We start from the raw sequence: 22,387 nt of genomic DNA on the forward strand, positions 1-22,387 counted from the left end.
TGGCAGCCAGCCTGGGCCATGCTGTGGGGTCTGCAAGGGGAGACTTCCTGCCCTGCAGAGGTCAAGAGGACATGGAGTTATTCCCTGACTGCTGCAGTTGATATTTACAAACCCTGGGCCTTTACCCTGCCCGCCTGTGGCTGCTTTCTCATCTTGCTTTCTTGTCAGGGCCACAGTTCAAGGTCTGGAGAGGTGCATGTTGTAAGGGAACAGGGGAGAAAGTTCTGCTGCCCTGATGCACCTCCCTTGCCTCCGTCCCACCACCCACACATGAGCTGGGTGATAGTTTGGTGGGGGGAGCTGCTGGAAGGGGTGGGACAGGAGGAGGAGAGAGGGTAGTCTCTGCCTTAACTCTTGCTGTATCTCTTTGGCACTCGGTGGATTCCCTGCCTGGACTCCAGTGGGACGGGAAAGGATAGGACGGGAGGGGCTTGCCTGGGGGAGACCTGCTCTGGCTTCAGGTGAGTTGGGTGTTTGTGAGTCGAGCAGATGTGGCTGGGTGTGTGTGTCACCCTGGGAGTGACTCCGCTCCTCCCGCAGCCAGCCGTGCTCTGCAGAGCGGGCCAGCACATCTGCAGGGGCAACAGCTCCCCAAAGCTAAGAAAAGCAAGAGCCAGGTGGAAAATAAGGAGCAAATAATCAGTTTGGATCAACCCAGGGAAGAGGTTTTTCTTTCAATGGTTCCTCTGGAAAAGGAAAGGACAGGCTCAGATGCTGCCCAGGAAACTGAGAGCAAAGAGGTGCCTGAAGGATCGGTAATTGATACTGAAGGTTGTGGCAGCAGAGAGAAAGGAGAGAGTGATAGATAAGTACTCAGGCAGCAGAAAGATTGAGAAGAGAGACAATAATGAGCAGGACAGGGACAGGGATGAAGGGCAGAGATGACTGGTTGATAATAGGTACAGCAGCCAAGGAGTGGAACAGGCTGTAGGCATTTCAGCTACTGCCAGCACGAGTCCTCTCCTCCTGCAGAGGAGTGACCCCAGTGCATTGACTTGGGGGCTGCAGTGTTAAAAGATGTGCCTGGCAGTGCACTTTTTGTTCTTCTTGCCCCTGAGGTTTCATCAAATTTGTTCCTTTAGGAGGTGAGGCAGGGAGACAGCACAGTTTCTGCATGTGCTAAACTCTTGGGATCTGTGGCCATATTTGTGAACAAATGCAGGCAGAACACATGAGGGTTTCATAACACCTGATCTGTGTCTTCCTAAATCAACATTGCTTTTAAAATAATCACTGCCAATCAGGGCTTTCATCTCATGCCAGTGGAAATGCCATTGCCCTAGTTTTAACTCTTTGACAGCTGCTGATACAAGAGGCTGAACCTTGCACCTGATCTCTGCACAGCCCAGCTTTTCTGGATTCACGGTTGCAACGTGGTCCTTGCAGAGGCTGAAGAGCCCTGTGCCGTATCTCTGCTCCTGGGCAGGGCTAGAGGAAGGTTCTGGTGCCCCAAGCTGCAGAGCAGGTACCTGGCCCCTCCCAGGCTGCAGGTGGGATGCAATCCCACCACGTTACGATGTGGCATTATGGCAGGAACTGCTGGAAGACACTTGTGGACTCATGGTGTCTGCCTGGGCTGGTTTCAGTCAATGGGACCCGTGCTGAGCACCGTGCTGAGCTGGCTGAGCTTGTGCAGGGTGTTACACAGGGTGCTGAGCCTGTGCAGGGTGTTACACAGGGTGCTGAGCCCATGCAGGGTGTGACACGGGGTGCTGAGCCTGTGCAGGGTGTTACACAGGGTGCTGAGCTTGTGCAGGGTGTGACACGGGGTGCTGTGCTTGTGCAGGGTGTGACACGGGGTGCTGAGCCCATGCAGGGTGTGACACGGGGTGCTGAGCCCATGCAGGGTGTTACACGGGGTGCTGAGCCCCTGCAGGGTGTGACACGGGGTGCTGTGCTTGTGCAGGGTGTGACACGGGGTGCTGGGCTTGTGCAGGGTGTGACACGGGGTGCTGTGCTTGTGCAGGGTGTTACACGGGGTGCTGAGCCTGTGCAGGGTGTGACACAGGGTGCTGAGCTTGTGCAGGGTGTGACACGGGGTGCTGAGCCCATGCAGGGTGTTACACAGGGTGCTGTGCTTGTGCAGGGTGTTACACAGGGTGCTGAGCCCATGCAGGGTGTGACACAGGGTGCTGAGCCTGTGCAGGGTGTTACACAGGGTGCTGAGCCTGTGCAGGGTGTTACACAGGGTGCTGTGCTTGTGCAGGGTGTTACACAGGGTGCTGAGCCTGTGCAGGGTGTTACACGGGGTGCTGAGCCTGTGCAGGGTGTTACACAGGGTGCTGAGCTTGTGCAGGGTGTGACACGGGGTGCTGAGCCCATGCAGGGTGTTACACGGGGTGCTGAGCCCATGCAGGGTGTTACACAGGGTGCTGAGCCCGTGCAGGGTGTTACACAGGGTGCTGTGCTTGTGCAGGGTGTTACACAGGGTGCTGAGCCCATGCAGGGTGTTACACGGGGTGCTGAGCCCGTGCAGGGCTGAGCAGGAGCACTCTGGGCCACCCCACAGGTCGCTGCCCCACTGTGCAGAACCTGTTTGCAGAGCGGGTGCTGGAGCAGCGTGGCTTTCACCCTCTGTGCCATTCACCTGCTCTGCTCCTGCAGCCAGTGCCAGGAGCTGTGCTGGCCACTGCTTTGGCTGCACACAAGGACCTCTGAGGCAGGCTGCTGCAGCTCCAGGACTTTGGCCATTCAGCTCCAGCCCTGGGTAGGTGGCTCTAGGGGCTCCACTGGCTGGATCTGTGTCTGTAGCAGGCCTGTTCTGGTGCTCTGGAAGGAGAATGGATGCTGCTGTGGCTGGCTCTCCTGCTGTGTTACACTGGATACTGCCAGCCTATGGGCTGAGTGGAGGTCCAGATTATCTGGTTTGATGCAAAAACTGGTTTCTAGTCATATTTAGACACCACTTATGGACTTCATCAGTTAGTCTTGTTTTTCTCTAGAGAAAGATACCACCTCTGTGTCTCTGTAGCCCAGAACAGGGATGGTGGTTCATGGACACCATCAGAGACTGATCTGGCCCTGGGAACCGCAGCCTACATTGCTTTTAGCAAGAGATTTGCCACTGATCCTCAGGAAAGTCCAGTCACTCTTAGGGGCTTTGGAGGGTCTCCTACCCAGCAGCAGAAGACAGAGCAGGATGCATTTGGCACCCTCCTGCACTGGGAGTGTGTGCTCTGAAGGGTGATGCTCTATAATCCTTGCATCTTGTACTGAAGATGTCTGTGCCATCAGTGAACTCACTCATAAGGAACTCTCTGAGTTCCTTATCTCACTCTTTCTGGTGTCAGTAAGTAACAAACTCACTGACTGCACAAGCATTGCTCTTATTTCACACTGGAGAAAACATAGGTAGGATCTGATTCTTGTAAGAGCCTCCTGTGCCTCATGAACCTTGCTGAACAGATGCTTTGAGAATACCCTGCAGCCCACAGAACCTGGAAGTTAATTAGAAAGTGTAAAGAAGCCAACTAACTTTCAATTGCTTGAAATGAAAGGCATTTTAATTTCAACTGCTGTCCTAGAGCTGATTAGTGTTTCTTTCTACATGTTTCCTTGCCTTTCTCTGTTCTGCAGCTGGAGCAAGCCATTTTCCAGCAGCATTCCCATTTGCAAGCAGCTGTCTCTGCTCATGAAACTGCTCTTAGATTGGCTGGAAAGCACTTGCTTCCCCTGCTGATATTTTCTTGTCCATCTGGCCGAGATGACCGGCTCCAGCAGCAGCCCCCATGCTCTGATTTAACCGGGCTGGTTCCTTAAGCTGGACCTTGGCACTGCAGCTCCTCGCTGAGCCCTGATTTTCTGTCTCTCTCCCACAGCCGCCTCCGCCTGCTGCCATCAGAATGCAGCGCAGGATTTCAGCTGCTGAGTGACTGCTGGCTCTGATTGTGCAACCAGGGAATTTTCTATGTCCTCCTGCTCCTCCTTTTGTAACACAGCCCAGTCTTCTTGCTTTCTGATTCCTCCCTCCCCATCTTAAATTGCAGTTTATGTGCTTGGCTGCTGCTTGTTTCAAAATGAAACCAAGAAATAGAAATGCAGTGCAGCTGTCTGTGTTCTGTCTGAATCACAGCTCTGTCTCCTGTGATTCTGCATTCTGCAGTCCAGGCAGCACCTTCCAGTGTCCAAGGGAGCTTTAACACTGTGCTTCCTCTCAGAGATGTTATCAGCTGCTTTTAAGAGACATTTCTGTCTGCTGTTCCCTGTGTTTCACTGTTCCCTCTGGAGATTGTCCTCATCTCATAAAACAGCAAGAAAGGTCAAACAGAGGATGTTAACTTCCCAGCAGCAGGAACTCCTGTCTGACAGCAGTCAGGAGCAGGCAGTAAGTTTGCAGGGAGAAAAGCTTCAGAGAATCACTACTGGCTTCTTCCTTTGGTGCCAAAACTCCAGGTGGCTTCTCACTCATCTTTCTTGTGTCACTCTTGTTCCTTGCCTCACCTGAGCAACTTTGAACAAGCCCTTTTTACCCTGAGAGAGCCTGAGGATAGTACCATATTTTGCTTCAAATGATGCTTTCTTTCTCCTCTTTTTCTTATTACTGCCTTTGTCCTTCAGTTACATCTTGCTTCCAAACAAAGCCAAAAAATGCTGTTCTCCTGCAAATCTGCATTGTTCAGGACATCATAGGCAGCTGCTGAGTGACCACAGTGCTTCAGGGATGTCCTTGGTTTTCCTTGCCCTTTGTCACCTCACTTGAAGGATCCCATGGTGGTAGGTGTGGGACAAACACAGTCTGAAATTTGTGACCAAGGGGAGACTGTGTTGCCTCATTCAATTGTTTAAGAATGGAGCTTGTTGCTCTGGGTCTGTGGCTGCCTGTTCTCTTTCCAGGTCCTGCAGGAATCCAGGTGTGTTCTTGCTTTCCCAGCTATAAATTTTTTTGGGGAAATACTGCGGTGATCTCTGTGCAGCAAGCCCAGTAGCAAACACTGTACCTGTGTTTCCACATTTCCTGTGGAGTGGCATAGAGGGAGCTCACTGATCTCTGTGGGGAGGTGACAGACTACAGGTCATTTCTGTGAAGGGTAAAAAACCATCTCCTCCAAGGGCTGAGGGCTGAAAATGCCACAGAGTACCTCTAGAAGAGACTGGTGGGGTCAGAGGGAGCTGAGGAGGGAAGGTGATGGTGGTGGAGAGGGTCCAGGGGAGGGGTAGACTCTGGATTGCATCAAGATGGAATTTTAGCAGTTGTGAAAGCTTTATGGCAGAGGAAAAAAAGAGGAATGAAGTAGCCATGGGAATGTTTTTCCAAACTTTGGTGAAGGAACAGCAGAAAATGTGCGGGTGAGCAGTGAGGGGCACAGTCTTTACTCCAAAGTCATGTATTAAGGAGGGGGAAACCAGAGGAAGAGGAAAATGCTTGCCTGTTGGGGAGGATGTAACCCAGCAGGTGGCTGTGACCGCTGTGGGAGAACCAAATTGTTCCTAGCTGGAAACAAGAAGTTATTTGAGTCCCCATCTGGCCTAGGAACATATAGAGCAGGGGCACAGTAGGATTAAATGCTCAGGAAAAGAGACAGGTGTATGAACAGGCTTTCTCATGGAAACAGCAGGCAAAGCAGAGAGGGAAATAGTGGGGATGTGTAATGTGCATGCCTTTGTCAGGGAAAGGAGAAATTGTAGTTCATGCCATGAAGGGCCAGAGCTCCAGACACTGGTTTAATCCACCATCTACTCCCACTTGAAAAGGTTTGATTTCATAGCCAGGTGCTTTCTCCCTTTTTAAAATAGGAACATGGAGGCAGAAGTGCTGTTTCTCACTTGCTGTTTTGTGTTTCTCCCAGCTGAGTTCCTCATTGCAGCATCCCAACTTCTATCCCTCATGTTGGCCCATTCAGGGGTCAGAGGACAGATAAAAAGTCCTGGTCCAGGTGTCCCTGAGGTGGAGGCTGGGGAGGATTTGGGCTCCTACATTCCCTTCCCAGGGCTAGGTGAGAGATGGTGATTCTCTGTGACCTTTCTCTGCACCCATGTGTGAAACAGGTCTACCAAAAATGAAATAAAAACACAAATGTTAGTAGAAATAGGCTGACTCTTGTATCCACCTTACATTAAAAGAATAAAAACAAAGAATTAACTAGTCTTCTCCTGCCAGCTTCCTGGGACATCCTCAACAGACCCAGACTTAAACATCACTGTGCTTGATAACGTGCCCTGGACTGCAGCAAATTGGAAAGTGCCGAGGACTGTGACAGATCAAACACGTTTCATTAAGGATGTGTTACTTCTCCTCTCACATCTGACAGTGCGTGGAGCTCTGCTCCTCTCAGAGATGAGGAGGCTGTGCTGCAGCATCACAATGAGCTGATTAGCCAGCTGGCAGGCCTTGCTGCAGGCAGGCAGAGGGGAAAAGGGTCTTGCCTGGCCTTCAGAAGCTGAGAAATGGCTGGCAGGAAATTTGGCTGGCAGGAGAACCTGATGATTCCACCTCCCAGTCCAGCCCAGCAGAAGGGCAAAGTGAAGGGGACAAATCTGGGGCTGGAAGGACTGCAGGGGAGCTGCAGCTGCAAGCCAACATTTAGGGTGTGTGCCTTGATTCCTGGCTTCCACCACCTTCTTTAAACGTGGGGTTAGAGGTTTGTAGGATCCTGTTCATCTTTGTAGGGCTGGTTCATCTTCATGCTCTCAAGTAGATCCACAGGTGCCAAAGCCCTTGGTGTTTTGGATCAGTGCAAGCCATACCAGTAAAACAGGTGCTTTCCAGCATGTGGACCATAAAGAGCAAGGGCTGGAGATAAAACAGAGGCTGCTTCCTCAGTGCCCTCGTGCATTTGCATTTGGCACCAAAACTGGTCATGCCCACTGCAGTGCTGCCCAGATAAAGGCTTTTACTGGCAATAGTTCTAAAAACCTCTTAAATTTAACAGGGACCAGGATCTTTCTGCCATGTTTTTGAAGAGGAAGCTGTATTAGCCTGGAGGATGATTCTCAGCAGCCCCTGACTGCTCTCTTCCATGGTTTTATGTCCCCCTGACCTTGGTGCAGCCCCTCTTACATTGGTTGATGTCTCAGATGAGACTCAGTCCGTGGAAATCTGCTGCTGATAGCAAAGCAAATAGGATGAGCCTTCAGGAGGGCAGATGGGGGAATGAAGACTGTTGTTGCCTAGGGCACTTAGAGAGCAATTGGTGTATTACACTGAGATCTGATTTCCTTTCTTTACTTGAATAACAGGCAGGAAACACGCCTGTCTCAAAGAACTACTTGTTCTGCTGTGAGCATTCATTAGAAGTTGTCTTTTCACACACAAGCATCTTTCTTTGCCCCAGGGCCTGATATATCCAGAGGGTAAGCATTGAGGAAATAATTTCCTTTACAGAAGTAAATGAGACACTTTGATAACGATGCTGTCTTGTGTGGGTAAGTGCAAGCATGGCCATCAGCTCCTGCTCCAGCTTCCTCCTTGCCTTATTGAAATGACACTGAAACAAGTGTCACAGTGTTCCTTGGCTGCTGGGACACTCAGGTGTCAGGGTCTACACTCACTCTTATTTCCAGTTAGGTCAGGCTCCCTGCTAGTGCCTACTCAGGGCTCCAGGGTTCCAGGAGTCCCTGCTCCTGTAGTCATGAGATGGCTCAGACCCAGGGCTTGTCCAGAGGGATGTGACTGCAGAGATGCCAGGCACAGGAGGGAGGGAAGAGTTTGCCATCATGGTCCTGGTGCCCCATCCTGGTGCAAAGGGTCTACAGAAGATGTGGTGCTCCTACAGGTGAAGGACATTGAAAGGTGACGTGGTGTTGCTCACCTCTGAGCTGCTGACTGGGACAGGCCCTTGGCCTGGGCTGCCTCCAGAGCCAAAGAGAGAGCAGGTATGAATAGTCCAGAGCAGACCCAGGGCAGTGGAAATGCTGAGTGCTGTGGGTGATGCAGATTGCTGTCTCTGTTGTTCCCTGAAGATGGGGATGTTCCTTTAGGTGGCACAGAAGGAATGAGAAATGTGCTATTAAAAAACTTATTGAACCACCAGCAAAATGAATTTGTGAGTTGCTACAAAGGAACAAAACCCTGATTTCTTTGCAGTCCCAGCTGGAATGGAAGCAGAGATGCTGCTGCTTCAGAGAGACTTGTTTTCCAGTGTATTTTCCTAATCTCAGCAAGGGAATGTGTATCCCTTGCTGAAGAAAATCACTTCTAGAAAGGCCAACTTCTGCTCAGCAATGCCACCAGTTAGATGTACCTCAATTTACATACTGGGATTCTGGGAACACATCTTATTGTGGTGTCTGGTCCCCTCACTCCTCTTGCCACAAGTGTGTCCTGCAGCAGCTCCCTCCATCCCATGCTCTCCTCTTCTGTCCCACAGAGCCATGACAAGAGCCATATCCAAGGATGGAGAGCCCAATGGGGCCACCACATCTCCTGAAGAGATAAAAATAGAGGAGATGGAAGAGAGAGGCCAGTGGAGGAACAAAATGGAGTTTGTGCTGTCTGTGGCTGGGGAGATCATCGGCCTGGGAAACGTGTGGAGGTTCCCCTACCTCTGCTACAAGAACGGTGGTGGTGAGTTCACAGCTCACGTGAGTTGTTCTACATCTGCAGCTATGACAGGAGACAGGGACATGCCTGGATCCATTTCTCCTGTGCCTCATGTGCCCTAAGGCACTCCCTCATTTGCTCCTTCAACAAGCTAGTTCCTGCCAAAAGCAGGAGGAGTAAAAGCTCAGGGGTGAATCCAGCTCCCCAGTGGGTACTCTTTTTTAAAACAGCGCTCTCTAATCTGGAATCCTAAAAAATTGAACTCTAGTAACAACTTAAGGCTCTTGGGCATCTCAAGAAATTATTGGTCTTTGGAAAATATCAGATGCTGTCAGTGGTCAGAAAGCCAACATCAACCTCATCCTACATATTTCCCTTTTCCTACTCCTGGTGTCAAATCCATCTTTTTCAGGCCCTTGTTACAGAGGAGGGAAGGATGAGGCAGTGCTGGTATCCAAGGTAGCCAAGGCCTGGTATTCCCTAGGAGGAGATTCCTGCCTCTTCCCCTGGAGCAATTCTCACAGTGATCAAACCACTGCTAGGGAAATTCATCCCCAAAAATGGTTCATTCACCTTCCCTTTGGTTTCTTTGTTCTCCATTTCTCTTGCAGTAACACTGCAATAAGATCATTACATGGTTAAAAGTTAAAATTTCTCATAACAATAAAATGAAAACGTAAGAGAATAATTGACTGTCACTAACTTTTCTTGGTGAATAAAAATCTAGCTTTGTAAAAGAAAAGGAGGAATACCAATTACATGTCAAATACAGCAATAACTTCTCTTTTGTTCTTGCTCTCTAAAAACACTTTGAAATAATGGTCTGGGATTTGCTTCACACCCCCCTTCATACTTTGAGCTTCCTTTTTCTGCAGACCATGCCCCACAGGCCCATCTTTTCCCAGGTGCCATGAACTTTCACCAAGAGCTGAGTGGTTCCACTGCAATTTTTCCCAGGGCATCCAAATTCCTGTCCTCTGTGCTGTTGCTGGAGTTTATCCAAATTAGACAAGGGACAATAAAATACGTCCTCAAAACCAAAGAGGGGCAGGGTGAGAAATGGTTACAGAGAAGGGAATTAAGGTTTTCTTGAACCTGAGATGATTTTTTGCAGATCCTCCAGTCTTCTCCTCCAATATTTTGATGGGAGGCACCAAGAGCAAGTCAGATGGGCACAGGTTAGGAAACATCTAACTGGATGGTTCTGGAGGTCCATGTGATTGAGCAGCCCATTCTGCAGTGATGCTTTGAGAGAGGAGTCATGGGTTTTGCATGGAAATTTTCTCCCCGAGCTCAGATGATATCTTTGCACAGTTTATGCCTGTGGAACCTGGTTCAGCCCTCCCTGCAATCTGTATGCTAATTAGGGGAAGTGAAAAGGCTACTTTTGTTCACTTAAAGTATCTATTGAATAACATTTTTCTCTTTAATTACACTGCTCTGGAGTGTCCAAGGCTGTGATTCAGAGGGCAGCGGGGCTAGGCTTGGGAAAGGTGAGGATGGGAGAGTCCTTCCCTCACAGCTCCACACGCTGCCTCTGCAGAAAGTGTGCTACTGCTGGAGGAGGGACTTCTCTCTCTCCAGGGCTCCAGGGAACCAGAAGACTGATGGTGGACAAGTCAATGTCTTTCCCATGACACTCAAAGATATTCTCAGCATTGGAAAAGTTCTTGAAAAAAGCATTTTCCACCTATAAATGCTGCATCCCTGTCCCACCCTCACCCCCCAAACCCTTGAGACTGCTGTCACCTTTCTCCACCTTTGGATGTGCTGAAATAGTTCTACAGCTGTGAAGATGAATGCTATAGCAGCAATAGTGCCAATTTCCTGTAAAGCCACCAACTGCAGTCTTAGCTATTGCTGCACTGTCCAATTTGATCTCCTTGTTCAGCAGCCTGAACTTGTTATGGACTCATAAGGAAAGAGGGTCTGTTTCTCCTTCAGTGGAACAACAAATTGAGGAGGGGCTCACAGCTGGAGTTTCAGCTGGTAACTTCTGTGGGACAGTTCAGAGAGACAAGACAACAGAGGTGCAAGAAAAACATCATTGCTCAGAGAGCAAAATGGGTCAACCTGTGGGACAGATTGTATCAGAGGAGAGGGGCTGGGATCTGTGAGAGGCTGGTCTGTGTGCAGGGTAATGAGGCTCTCTTGGATTTTGCATGGATGTCTCTTGCAGCACCAAAAACCGCAGCTGCCTCTAGTTCAGGGTCTGCAGTTCTCATCCCCTACCCCACAAACCTGGACTGACATGAGAGCCAGCCTCCTTCCCTCTGGCCCCAGGTCTCCTGCAGCTACACAGCTGTGTTTAGGGGAAATTTGGATGTTCTTTGTTTTTGTCATTGTTGGCTTAAAAACAAGGGCAAGCGTTGTTAGTTGTTCATTGTCACTGGAAGGATTTCAGTGTGATGCCTGTGCTGGCAGGGGAGGAGAGGACAGTGACTGAGAGAGGCACTCTCATCCTCCTTGCAAGCACCTGAGATGCTCTCCAGGCACTGGAAAGAGAAGTGTTCATGACCAGAAGTTTATTTTACGGAGTGGCAAGGCTGCCACAGTTGTTTTGGTGAGGAAGGAAGCCACCTTTTCCTGTTTGGAGGGGAGCAGAAGTGTGAAAATCTACACTAAGGATGTGGAGAGAGAGAGAGAGGTGACAGAAGGAATGTCAGCTGTGAAAATGAGATCTCAGGAGCAGTTTTGAGCAGAGCAGTGAATGTATTTGGTGTTTTGGTTGGTGAAAAGGTGTAAAAAAGTTTCAGGCAGCTGAACAGAGCACTAAACCATTTTTTCAGGGCATTAAACTTTTTGTTGTTATTTTTGTCTTTTCTTATGCATAGTTTATGTTGGTTATTGTTTCTGGGAAAAAGCCTTGCCCTTTCTCTCTTTCCTCTTCCATTTGGACAAGGGTTAATCTGAGGGCCATTCCAGGCTGATTTCTCTTCAGCGATTTCTCTACATTTTTGCAAAGAAATTGATTTTGAAGGTAGGAGTTAAACTTCTTTATTTTGAAAATGCTGGAAAGATACTCTTCCCCTATTTCCATTCTTCTAGTGCAATCTGCTTTGCAAATTTGACGTGAAATATGTCTCAAGTAAATTTATATCCTGGCAAATTTATTACTTACGCAGAAATGTCACCAGCCTCCGGGTTTGTATCCTCTGGGCAAGTGGGAGTTTTGCTGTGACTCTCATGAAAGGCAGAACAAATGTGGTTATGTGAAACAAGGACTCATTTTGTTCACCCCATTCCTGCTGAAAGCCAGAATGAGGTCAGGAGCATGAAGAACTTCTTCAGCACTATCTTTTTTTAGCTTCTTGCCTGGCTGCTCCTTACCTCTAGGTTTTGGCCCATGCCAAATGCAGAAGTGCTGCAGGAGCACAGGACAGACCACCCCTGTATTTTTTTTTCTGAGAAATGATGGTGGTGGAGACCTTGTTTCTTTAGCAGAGGTTGCACAGTTAGTTCAGAGAAATATTTATGTTTATGTAGCTGGTTCCAGCTGTGGTCCCACGTATCTGGCAAGAGGTTTTAAGGACAAGGTTTTTGCAGAGGTTTCTGAGGCAGCATTTAACCCCTCTCTGCAGGAGCCTTCCTCATCCCTTACCTCATCTTCCTCTTCACCTGTGGGATCCCCCTGTTCTTCCTGGAGACGGCGCTGGGGCAGTACACGAGCCAGGGAGGGGTGACGGCCTGGAGGAAGATCTGTCCCCTCTTTGAAGGTCAGTCAAGTTACAGCATTTACTGGCAGCACTCTCTAACTATTAGTGACTCAGATCCCTTTTTTTGAAATATTATTATTATTCTTTTTTTTCTTTCTCCTTTATTCTCTCTCTCCCAGCCTTGTTATTCCTCCTGCTGCCTGCTGTGTGTGCGGGGGCAGCTCCTGACCCCTCTGGCCCTGGGTGAGGGTGGGTGCTGCTGCCTGGGGGCTCTGCTGGACCACGGGCTCTGCTCGAGGAGCTCAGAGCCTGGCACTGAGGGGAAGCAGGAGGAGGAGGAGGAGGATGGAAATAGCAGTGTACAAACACCTGTGTGCAGTCCAGGACAAACAGTGAGGGGAGACTGGGGAAAGCTCTCTGGTTTATCACACTTTCCCTGCCCTCTCCTGTGTCCAGGGCTGCTGTGGCAGCGTTTGCAGGCTGGCATCCTGCAAACTGGGGAATCAGACCCTGTGTGCACTGGGTCTGACACACCAGAGATGGGATGGGGTTGAGGTTAAGCCACAGGGATAAGAACCAGGACTTCTGGGGCCCTGGGGAAGGTTGTTTAATGGGATTAATATATTTATATTTATATTTATATATTTATATATTTATATATAAATATATAAATATATAAATATATAAATATATAAAATTATAAAATTATAAAATTATAAAATTATAAAATTATATAAATATATACGAATTTATTAAATATATTACATATATGAATTATATTAAATATAATATATTAATTATATGAAATTATATGAAATATAATCTATAATATAATATATATGAAATATTAAAATATATGAATCATATAAACTATATTTATATAGTTATATATTTATATATAAATATAAATATAAATATAAAATATAAATATAAATATAAATATAAATATAAATATAAATATAAATATAAATATAAATATAAATATAAATATAAATATAAATATAAATATAAATATATGAATGCAATTTCCTCAATTCCCCTGTCCAGAGGAGAGCTTATCAATCATGTTTTTCAGATGGAGAAAGCTGTGCTCAGGCAGAGTGGAGCCTGGTTTGTTTGCTTGAGCATGGGCACACAGTGCTATTGAAACTCCCTGAGGAGTCTGTGGCCTCCTGTGCTGGGGACCCCTGCGCTCTGGCCCAGGCCTGGAGCTGGACAGCAGGGGCAGCTCAAAGGTCACTGAAAACCAGTTTTAAATACATGAATTGGGCCCTTCTGCTCTGAGGTGTCAGTGAGCAATGGGCACAAGCAGGACCCAAGAGCAGAGCTGAGCATGGTGGGTATCAGCTGTAAGAATGGTTTTTGCCTGGCTCTTCCCAGAAGTGAGAGTCTCAGCTGCATTTCTTTTCTTCAAAGCCCAGAGCTGTATTTTTCTGCAGAAGAGGCACTATGACGCTGTGCCATGGTAGCCATCAGAATTTTTTTTCAAATCAGCGTCAAGTTTTCTGGCTGTTTCACCTCAGAACTGTCTAGAGTTACCCAGCAATGTTTCCTGTCTGCGTGCACAGTCACAAAATCCTTCCTCTTTCCCTTAGGTGGATCTTGCACTGTTCTTTGGAGAGTCACGTTTTTGGTGTTGCATCCCTGTTACCACAGCCTGAGCTGTGTCTTTGGGGTTAAGCCTCATGTGCTGGGAGCTGGTTTCCAGTCCCATCCTCACCTCCTTTGCTTCTCTCCACAGGAATTGGATATGCCTCCCAAGTCATTGTGGGATACCTGAATATCTACTACATCATCATCCTGTCCTGGGCACTCTTCTACCTGTTCAGCTCCTTCACCTCAGTGCTACCATGGGCCAGCTGTGATAACTCCTGGAACTCAGGTACACAACTTCCCTTGGTCAGCTTCTAGCTTCTTTCCAATTCCCAGAAATTATTTGGGTTCTGTTAAAAATATTTAATTTTGTCTGGATAAGGAGCTCTCATGAGCCACCCTGTGATGTCACCAAAAAATAGGCAAGCACTAGAGGGGCATGGTGGAGTTTTCAAGCCAATCTAGAGCTCTCCTCATGTGGCAGGAGATTTTTATTAGCTCTGGTGCAAGAGTTTATCTTACAGTTCCCTTTTTCTGCCCCATTCCTGTGCAGTTTCTGGGACAGGAGCTGCCTGAGCAGTTTCCTCTGTGCACTCAGATTTTGGGTCAATCAGGCCAAGCCTGAGCTGCAGGATTTTGTTCAGGTCTCCCAGTGGAGGAACCAGCAGCACAGAACTCCAAGGGCACAGTTTTCCTGGTTAATCACATCCATGCAGCCTCCACAGCACTGCATTCACCAGGGATCCCATCACTTTGTGCTCATCTTCACTGAGCTCTGCCCTGCAGAGAAACCTGGCTCTGGCTTCACCCAGGGCACTTGTGCTGAGCCTGGGAAGATGGGGTAGATGTGAGGTAATCCTCATGAGCAGGTTGTTTTGCTTGGCAGCAGCTTGGTTCCCTCCCTTTTTCTTCTGCATTAGATGATTAATTTCTGCAATTAGTTAAATTTCTCTACCCTGTGGGCCTTTCACTGAAAGCTCCCTCTGCCCTTTCATCCCAGCAGAAGTACCCAGCCTTTTAAAGAGCTGATCCAATTCCTTCAGCTCCCCCAGAATGGGTTTGTGTGTAAGGAAAGCCACATATGTTCTCTTGAAAGAGAGAAGCTTCCCAGCAACAGCTGGCTTTCCTTGCTTTTCCAGTGGGCTGTCTTTTGCTGGTAAAATGCAAGATGAGGTGCACTGGATATGTGGCATCTCCTCTGTTTTTAGTTTTTTTGTGGTTTGTAACAGGGTTGGGGATGGCAAAGGAGAATGTGAAGGCTTCTGTGGTGTGTGCATGTGTGGACAGAGCACGGTGTGTGATGTGGAAAGAGAATGGGATTTTCTATCCTGACTACTCACCATTGCTATCCCTTGATAATCCATGTTTTGCAGCCATCTGTTGTCAGTTTGGCAGGGAATTGTTCTCTCCTTCCCCTCTTCCCTTCCTGAAGCCCCTCTGGTGACTGCTGGATTCAGATCCATACCTGGGGAGAGCCAGAGTTTAATGAGATGTTTAGTGAGATGCAAAAGATGAATGAGATGCTGTAAAGCACAAGATGAAGGATCTGTGTGCTGCCAGAGTGAAGGTTAGGGTCCAGAGGGGAAGGAACATCCCTCATGGGGGAGCCCTAGAGAATTTCTCACCTCATTGGCTTCCTTTTCTTTTGGTAGATCTCTGTATGGACATTCTGAATAGATCCAGCCTGGACAACAGGACCTTGCCAGTGAATGCCACCTCCTCCATGATTGAGTTTTGGGAGTATGTGATTGCTGTCCCTGTGCTCAGGCTCTCTCATCCGGAGGCTGCAGCTGCAGGAGGGGCTGGGGCTGTGTGTCTGTGGCAGTGAGGTGCCAGAGCCGAGCACGGGGAGCACAGGGAGCTCTGAGGAGATGGGCACAGAGCCCAGGCAGCTGCTGGTGTGCTGCCCAGGGAGCTCATGTGCACCTCGAGGGTGTGTTCCCCTCCTGGCACCTGCCTGGGCGAGCGTGGCCACCGAGAGAGGCACGGAGAGCAGGCGAGGGCTTGCTGCTAGCAGGGGTACATGTGCTGGGTGTCACAGCTTGGCAGGGACCCGTCACAGGCCAGGGCACTCCTCCACAGGGAAACACAGAGGGGAAAAATGACTTTTACCTTGCTTTGACCCAGCCCTGCTTGCTGTCTGAGGGAAGGGATCCATCAGGCTGCCCAGGATCTTCCCTGGGGAGCAGAGATCTGAGATGTGTGAACGAGATGCCAGAGAAGAATTTGGGGAAGGTGGAGAATTTTGAGGAATTTGGGGCTGGAGGCACTAAAACACAGTCTGAGTGAGGGATCTTGCAGCAGGCCAGACAATGTCCCAGACAGGGTCATCAGTGCAGCCTGGGGAGGTTGAAATGGCCGCTGGTGCCACCCTCCCACCCCACATGCTACTGAGAAAAATCTTATAAAGAACAGGGGTGTCAAGGACTCAGCTTCAACACTTGGGCTTGGGGCTTTTCCCCATTTCTGTCTCCTGAAGTACCTTTGAAAGGGTTGACTTTGTCTGTGGCAGCCAGCATAGGGCACACAGAAGATGGGATGTGCCCATGGCTGCATAAAGAGCCTGCACACTGCTGGCCCCTCTCCTCCCCTGCTCCTTGCACGTACGAGGAGCACATTGTGAGAGCTGAGACCCCTCTGAACAGCTGCTGGCTTTTCTGTAGGACAGCAAGGGCACACTGAGGGAAGGGGTTTTGAGCAGAATGTGCAGAGGAGTTGTAAGTGTGGGCTTGGGCTTCTGGGAGCTGCATGAGCTGCAGTGCTGAGCTCCTGAGTGGCTGACCCTCATGGTGGTGAATCTGCAAGGAAGGAGGCTGAGGGAAGGCATGGGAGTCACAAAGATAATTTATGCTTACATATAGGGCATTTGTAGCATGTGGGGAGGAAGAGTGGTGGCCATGGGCTGACAGTGGCTTTGGTGGCCTGCTTTGGATTGAGCTGTCTCTGCTGGGGAGCTGCCAGGCTCGGGGAGCAGTGGGGAGCAGGGGTTGGGTTTGTGGGGTCTGATGGGCATGGCACCGTGGGTTTGGAGAGTGGGAGGGCTGGGGTCAGCTGCAGGACACGGCAGAGCGGAGATGAGTGCAGAGGGGAGCTTTAAGCAGAGCTGGGATGATTTGCATGGCTGGGAGCCCTGGCAGATGTGCTGTGGACAGGCTGCTGAGTTTTGGATGGGGCACTGTGGGGCAGGTCTGTGTGGGTGAGTGGGTCTGGGGTGTTAACCCTTCTCTCCCTGTCCCTGGACACCGGCAGGAGAAGAGTCCTGGGGCTCACGGATGGCATTGACAAACTGGGCACTGTGCGCTGGGAGCTGGCTCTGTGTCTCCTGCTGGCCTGGATCATCTGCTACTTCTGCATCTGGAAAGGGGTCAAGTCCACGGGCAAAGTAGGAATGGGGATTATCCTCCCAGCCCATAAGCCTCCTTGCATTTCTTCCCAGTCTCTTTTTCTTCTTCATGGAGCAGAGGCAGGAGGCACCAAAGTGAAACCCAAAACCTGTTGAGGCCATGCTGACACACACAGTTGTGTTTGAACCCTAAGGGGAAGAATAAATGAGTAGCTCCAGGGAGGGGAGAGTGGGAAAAGAACTGGGAACCGAGGGGAGTCTTGAGTCACATTTTAACTTGCAGATACCCACAGTGGCTGATGGATTCTCCCCAGGTGCCACTGGGAATCAGCCACTCACCAGTGTGTTGTCCTGCTGTGGCTTGAGGGTGTTTTCAACAAGATCCTCTGCAGTGGCAGACTTCCCCTCCCTGGCAATGATTAAACATTTGAGCAAAACAGACAAGCTGCTGCCTGTAACCAGCTCAGAGCATAGATAATGAGTCTCTCCTGCTTCTTTATCCTGCAAAATACTTGGGATGGGAGAAGTGTCCTAGGCCTCTCTTCTGTGCTCTTTCAGGTTTGGGGTCTGTTGGTCATTTTCTGCATTTTGCTGATGAGACTGGAGCCAATGCTTCCTCCTGAAGTTCATCCTGCAGAGCAGATGGACTGGTTCTCCTTTTGGAGTGAATGAGTGTTTGATGCCTTGGGCTGGGTATTAGGGACACTTCCATGGCCTTGACTTGCTCAGGACCTCTTTCTTCCCTGGAGCTCCAATGAGATGGGTGGATCATTAATGATGGTTGATGATTAATGATTAGTCTTGTGGGTGTCCCAATAGCAAAGGGAGGGAACCAAGTTCAGCAACAGATTTCTTCTTTCAAATCACTGTCTCTACTCTTCACAAGTGTTCCCTTTCACAGCTGACTCCTGTGTTTCAGTGTCAAATCCCATCTGCTCACTAAGAACTGCACTGGACACCCATTAACAGCTTCTTCCCTGACTAGATTTTCCCCAGCTTTTGCTGATGGCTGGTTCTTGCTGGTGCTGACTTGTTGTCCCATTTCTGAAGGAAGGAGAGCCAGACTCCACCTTTATGGGGAGAGGGGATGGATGCACTTTAAACCTTGAGTTTCTGATGCCCCCTGATGTGAATACTGCAGTGCCATCGTCACAAGAGGTTGTGTCAGAGGCTGTGTGATCTGCAGGGAAGGACAGTTAAACCCCCTGAGGGTCTCTTTAGCTCTCAGCCTCCTCTACTGAGTTTCTCCTTTGCCTGGTGCTTCCCCAGTGTGCAGAACTTACCTGCACAAGGAGAAAGCTAAAGTGGTTCAGTCAGGCTGACTTAGCTGACTTGGCCTGGCCAAACCAGACCAGAAAGTGAGAGAAAGCAGTGACTACATATAGAAAATGGAATGGTCTTCCTGAGACTACAGAAGATTTAAAAATCACAGTTTTTACGGTACAGGGCTATTGGCTATTTACCAGCCAGGTGTTATGGACATGGTGCAACAGTAAGAGAGGGGTTTTCTGTCCCCAAATATGCTGCAGGTCAAACAGGCCAGTTGTCTTCTCTGCAGGCAATAATTTTGGGTATTACACAGGCACTGTCAAAAAATCCAGCTGCTTCCCTCTTTTTCTTTGCTAGCAACATACTAAGACAAGCATTAGGAAAGAGCGAAGAATTCTGAGTAGGTGCATAACTTTGTTCAACAGCCCCAGATTAAACAGGAGGGTGTGCTTGCCTGAGAGGCTGCTCTAATCACATAACCCTGCCAGATCCTTCTGTTTCTGCTTCGTGACGTAAGGAATCCAAATTTAAAGAAAGCACGGTGACCTCGGGACAATCATTTCAAATAACTCCATAAAGACTCTTTTTTCTTTTAAAAGCCTTTTTCTTTTATTCATTTTGCCCAGTGTTTCTCTTCCTTATGCATTCAGCTGCTGCGCATAAATGTTCCTTAAAAGAGATTTCTGAAGGTAGATTTTAATACTTGTACTCAATGGAGTGCCATTCTAATTCAATCAGGGAACAGCAGAAGTACCATGTACTGTGACTTATTTGGCCAATTATCACTAAGCACAAAAAATTGTCATTTCAGGCCCATCACTATGAATTCATGGAGTAAACAACCCTCCGCATTACTTGGAGTAATTTTAGTAATGAATAAATATTAGGAAGTTGCAACTTGCTCACAAATATTTTGCAAACAGAAAAAAAGAATATGTTATATTAAAGAAATGGTTTAGAGATGATTAATTCTACTGTAATGTTTATTTATATCACACACAAAAAGAAGTAAAAATAGGAATTACAAAAATAACAGTCTACATTTTCTTTAAAGGCTTTGAGCTGCCCCCAGTTTTTACCTGTGAGCTCAGAGGCATTGAAGGGATGAGAGTGACACATCTGCAGCACTTCTGGAAATGAGACCCCTCATAGGTGTCTCAAATTGGACAGCAAAAGTTGGTGTTTAATTTGGAAAGCTCTTGCTGTGCATAGGACCATTTTAACACCTCATTAAAACCCAGCGACAGGAAGAGATCTGGGTTTGCTCTGCAGCTCTAGAAAGATGAAGGGAACAGCTGGAGAGCAGGGAAGGTACACTGACTGGAAGGAGAAAACAAAGCAGAGCAACCAGTGGCAGAGTCTTGGATGAAGAGCAAAATGCAGATTATTAAATCACCAGTGAGATGTAACCTTGATTACTTTCTCTCCCACCCCTCTTCTGCGTCAGCAGCAGGCTCAGGGAGGTTTGCTGGGTGGGGGCTGCAGATGGGATGGGGAGAGGTGATGCCTGTGCCCCTCCCTGCTCTCTCCTCTCTTTCCCTGCCCCTGCAGGTCGTTTACTTCACTGCCACCTTCCCCTATGTGATGCTCCTCATTCTGCTGGTCCGAGGGGTGATGCTGCCAGGGGCTGCTGAGGGAATCATCTTCTACCTGAAGCCTGACATCTCCAGGCTGGCAGACCCACAGGTGAGGGGGGTGTCAGGAAAATGCTGGCCACAGGAATGTTCTCAGTGCCCTGGCCTTTGGATCTGAACATCTGCCTGTCCTTAAAACTTCTGGGAGGGGTCTAGTCCCCCTACACAGCACATCCTGTTTGCTCGTGGTCTGCAGCATGGGGGTGTATTAGGTCATTTCCACTCAAGGGCTCAGCAAAACCAGAAGATATATAAAATATTTAGCATGTAACAGGTAGTTTTTCTGGCTGTTAAATGCAGAGAATTAAGGGAGGGGTTATATAATCGATCACTTCTAATTTTTTTCTGTAAGATAACATAACTTTTTATTTTTGTAACATAACATAACATAACATAACATAACGTAACGTAACGTAACGTAACGTAACATAACATAACATAACATAACATAACATAACATAACATAACATAACATAACATGCACGTACCATGGGCTGTGGCCAGCTGGGTTCCCTTCACTTGCCCTGGGGGCTGATCCCACCTGCCTAGGGCAGGGGCTGGCCAAAGGGTCAATCCCTGCTACCAGTTTTTGGAGCTCATGGAAACCCTCAATGAGATCCTGCTGCTGAGTGGAGGCAGAAGGCAGGGCTTTGGTTCACATGGGATGTGTGTCCATGCCTGAGGGTTCCTGTGCATGCCATGGTGAGAAACCAGTGGGAACTGAGGCAGCAGTGCCTGTGCTGGGATTCTTTGAAGGCCACCAAATTCCAGCTGCCTGGATGTTTGCAGCTGGGGGCTGCTTAGAGGAAAAAGAGACGAGTGGGGAACCTGGAGACCATCAGAAAGGTGGGCTGTTTCCCTGCCTGCCTGAAACTCCCAGCTCAGGGCTCTCCCTGGGGCTGTGAGAGCAGAGCTGCAGCTCAGCCCACAGCTCAGCTCTCCACGGAGGACGGGGCTGGAGCAGTGGTGAGAAAGCACTCCCAGCTTTTCCCATGGAATGCCAGAGCAAAGGGGAGCTGGGTGTGTGACACCCCACTGGCCTGCAGCCTCTCATCTCAGCAGCTTGCTGCCCTCACTGTGCACTGTGGCCTCAGAGAGGTGGGAAGATAAATCTGGGAGCAGAGAAGGGAGTACACGGATTGCTGATCACACTCTCATTTGGGGTGACTCAGCAGTGGCTCTGCAAGGAGATTAATCATCTGGGCCATGCAGGGACCACAGACATCTCTAGTGAGAGCTTCAGCTGCAGCCAAGCTACCAGGGATGCCATCTCTACCCTGAATGCCGAGGTGTGGGATGGAGAAATGGTGTCACCTTGAGTGGGATGTGACAATATGGTCTCCTCTAGAGCCTTTTCCTAAAGGGTTTCCAGCTCTATAGCTCGGGTTCTCCAGACAGGAATCCCAGACTCTCCATTCACTGTAGATCCCCTTTCTGTCTCACAGGGTTTGTTCTCCATGACTGGAGGAGTTATTGTTGACAGGGCACAGCCATTTGTTTATTTTGTTGCCAGGTCTGGAGACCACTGACCTTCTCTGTTCCAGGTCTGGATGGATGCAGGCACTCAAATCCTCTTCTCTTATGCCATCTGCGAGGGGTGCCTGACAGCTCTGGGCAGCTACAACAAGTACACCAACAACTGTTACAGGTAGGAAGGGTCTGGGCTCCTCATTTCCTTCTGGGAATGTTCTCATACAGCACAGAGCTGCATCAGGGGCAGGCTCTGTCCCTGGGGGACCTGGGGTGGTGCTGCTGTGACTAAGGAGCTGCTCAGGGAGCAGAAGCTGCAGAGCACTCAGCACAGGCACCGAGAGTGGCTGAGGGAAGAGAGGAGTCCAGAAAACGGCTTTAATAGTGCTCTCCTGCATGAGTCAGTGTGGAAAGAAGAGTCTGGAGGAGGAATGGAAATGGAGAGTGTCTCCAGCCACTGTGCAGACAGCACAGACTCTTTTGGCAGTCTGTGGGCAGGGTGACACGGCCAGCTCTGCCATCACTTGCTGGGCAGGGCAGGTGGCACAAAGGTGATGCAGGGCCCTGTCTGCAGTGCTTTACTTCCATCAGACTAATGTACTGCCAGTGGCCTTGTGATCCTAGCAAAGAGATGAATCAAGTCTGTCTGGCCTTCTCCTTGCCCTTGGATTACAGGTCTGTTTTACCCATGGCCTGACATGGAGCTCATCAGGACCCTTTTTGACACCCTCCACAGAGAAACAGGGACTTTGCTATTCCTTCACATATTGCTCCAGCACAGCTGGTAAAATGGAATTGTGCTTGGGAGACATCAATCATCCCTCCTTCTGCTCTCCAGCAGCTGCCATGGCTGCTGGTTGGGCACTTAATACTTTCTCCTAGCTGTCCCAAAATATTTCAGTCACCAGTGAAGTGGTGTGCTGACACCTTCCTCACATTCCTT

At 48.9% G+C, this 22,387-nt stretch overlaps 1 protein-coding gene across 2 annotated transcripts in view; it reads left to right on the forward strand.

The window, feature by feature from the left end:
• The first annotated feature begins 264 nt into the window (after positions 1 to 264).
• Positions 265 to 22,387, forward strand: part of SLC6A12 (solute carrier family 6 member 12) — a 36,044-nt gene continuing 13,921 nt past the window's right edge. The window contains exons 1-8 of one of the 2 annotated variants that reach the window (XM_058852954.1): positions 265 to 461; positions 8,307 to 8,503; positions 12,061 to 12,195; positions 13,877 to 14,017; positions 15,381 to 15,468; positions 16,978 to 17,110; positions 19,892 to 20,026; positions 21,519 to 21,622. In XM_058852954.1, coding sequence (XP_058708937.1) covers positions 8,311 to 8,503; positions 12,061 to 12,195; positions 13,877 to 14,017; positions 15,381 to 15,468; positions 16,978 to 17,110; positions 19,892 to 20,026; positions 21,519 to 21,622 — 929 coding nt within the window. In that variant the 5' untranslated portion in view covers positions 265 to 461; positions 8,307 to 8,310. Of the gene's footprint in view, positions 462 to 1,316; positions 1,466 to 8,306; positions 8,504 to 12,060; positions 12,196 to 13,876; positions 14,018 to 15,380; positions 15,469 to 16,977; positions 17,111 to 19,891; positions 20,027 to 21,518; positions 21,623 to 22,387 lie in introns of those variants that run through there. The other variant, XM_058852955.1, reaches the window with a different exon arrangement.

Source organism: Poecile atricapillus, chromosome 18 (genome assembly GCF_030490865.1).
Source record: "Poecile atricapillus isolate bPoeAtr1 chromosome 18, bPoeAtr1.hap1, whole genome shotgun sequence".
Classification (NCBI taxonomy): Eukaryota; Metazoa; Chordata; class Aves; order Passeriformes; family Paridae; genus Poecile; species Poecile atricapillus.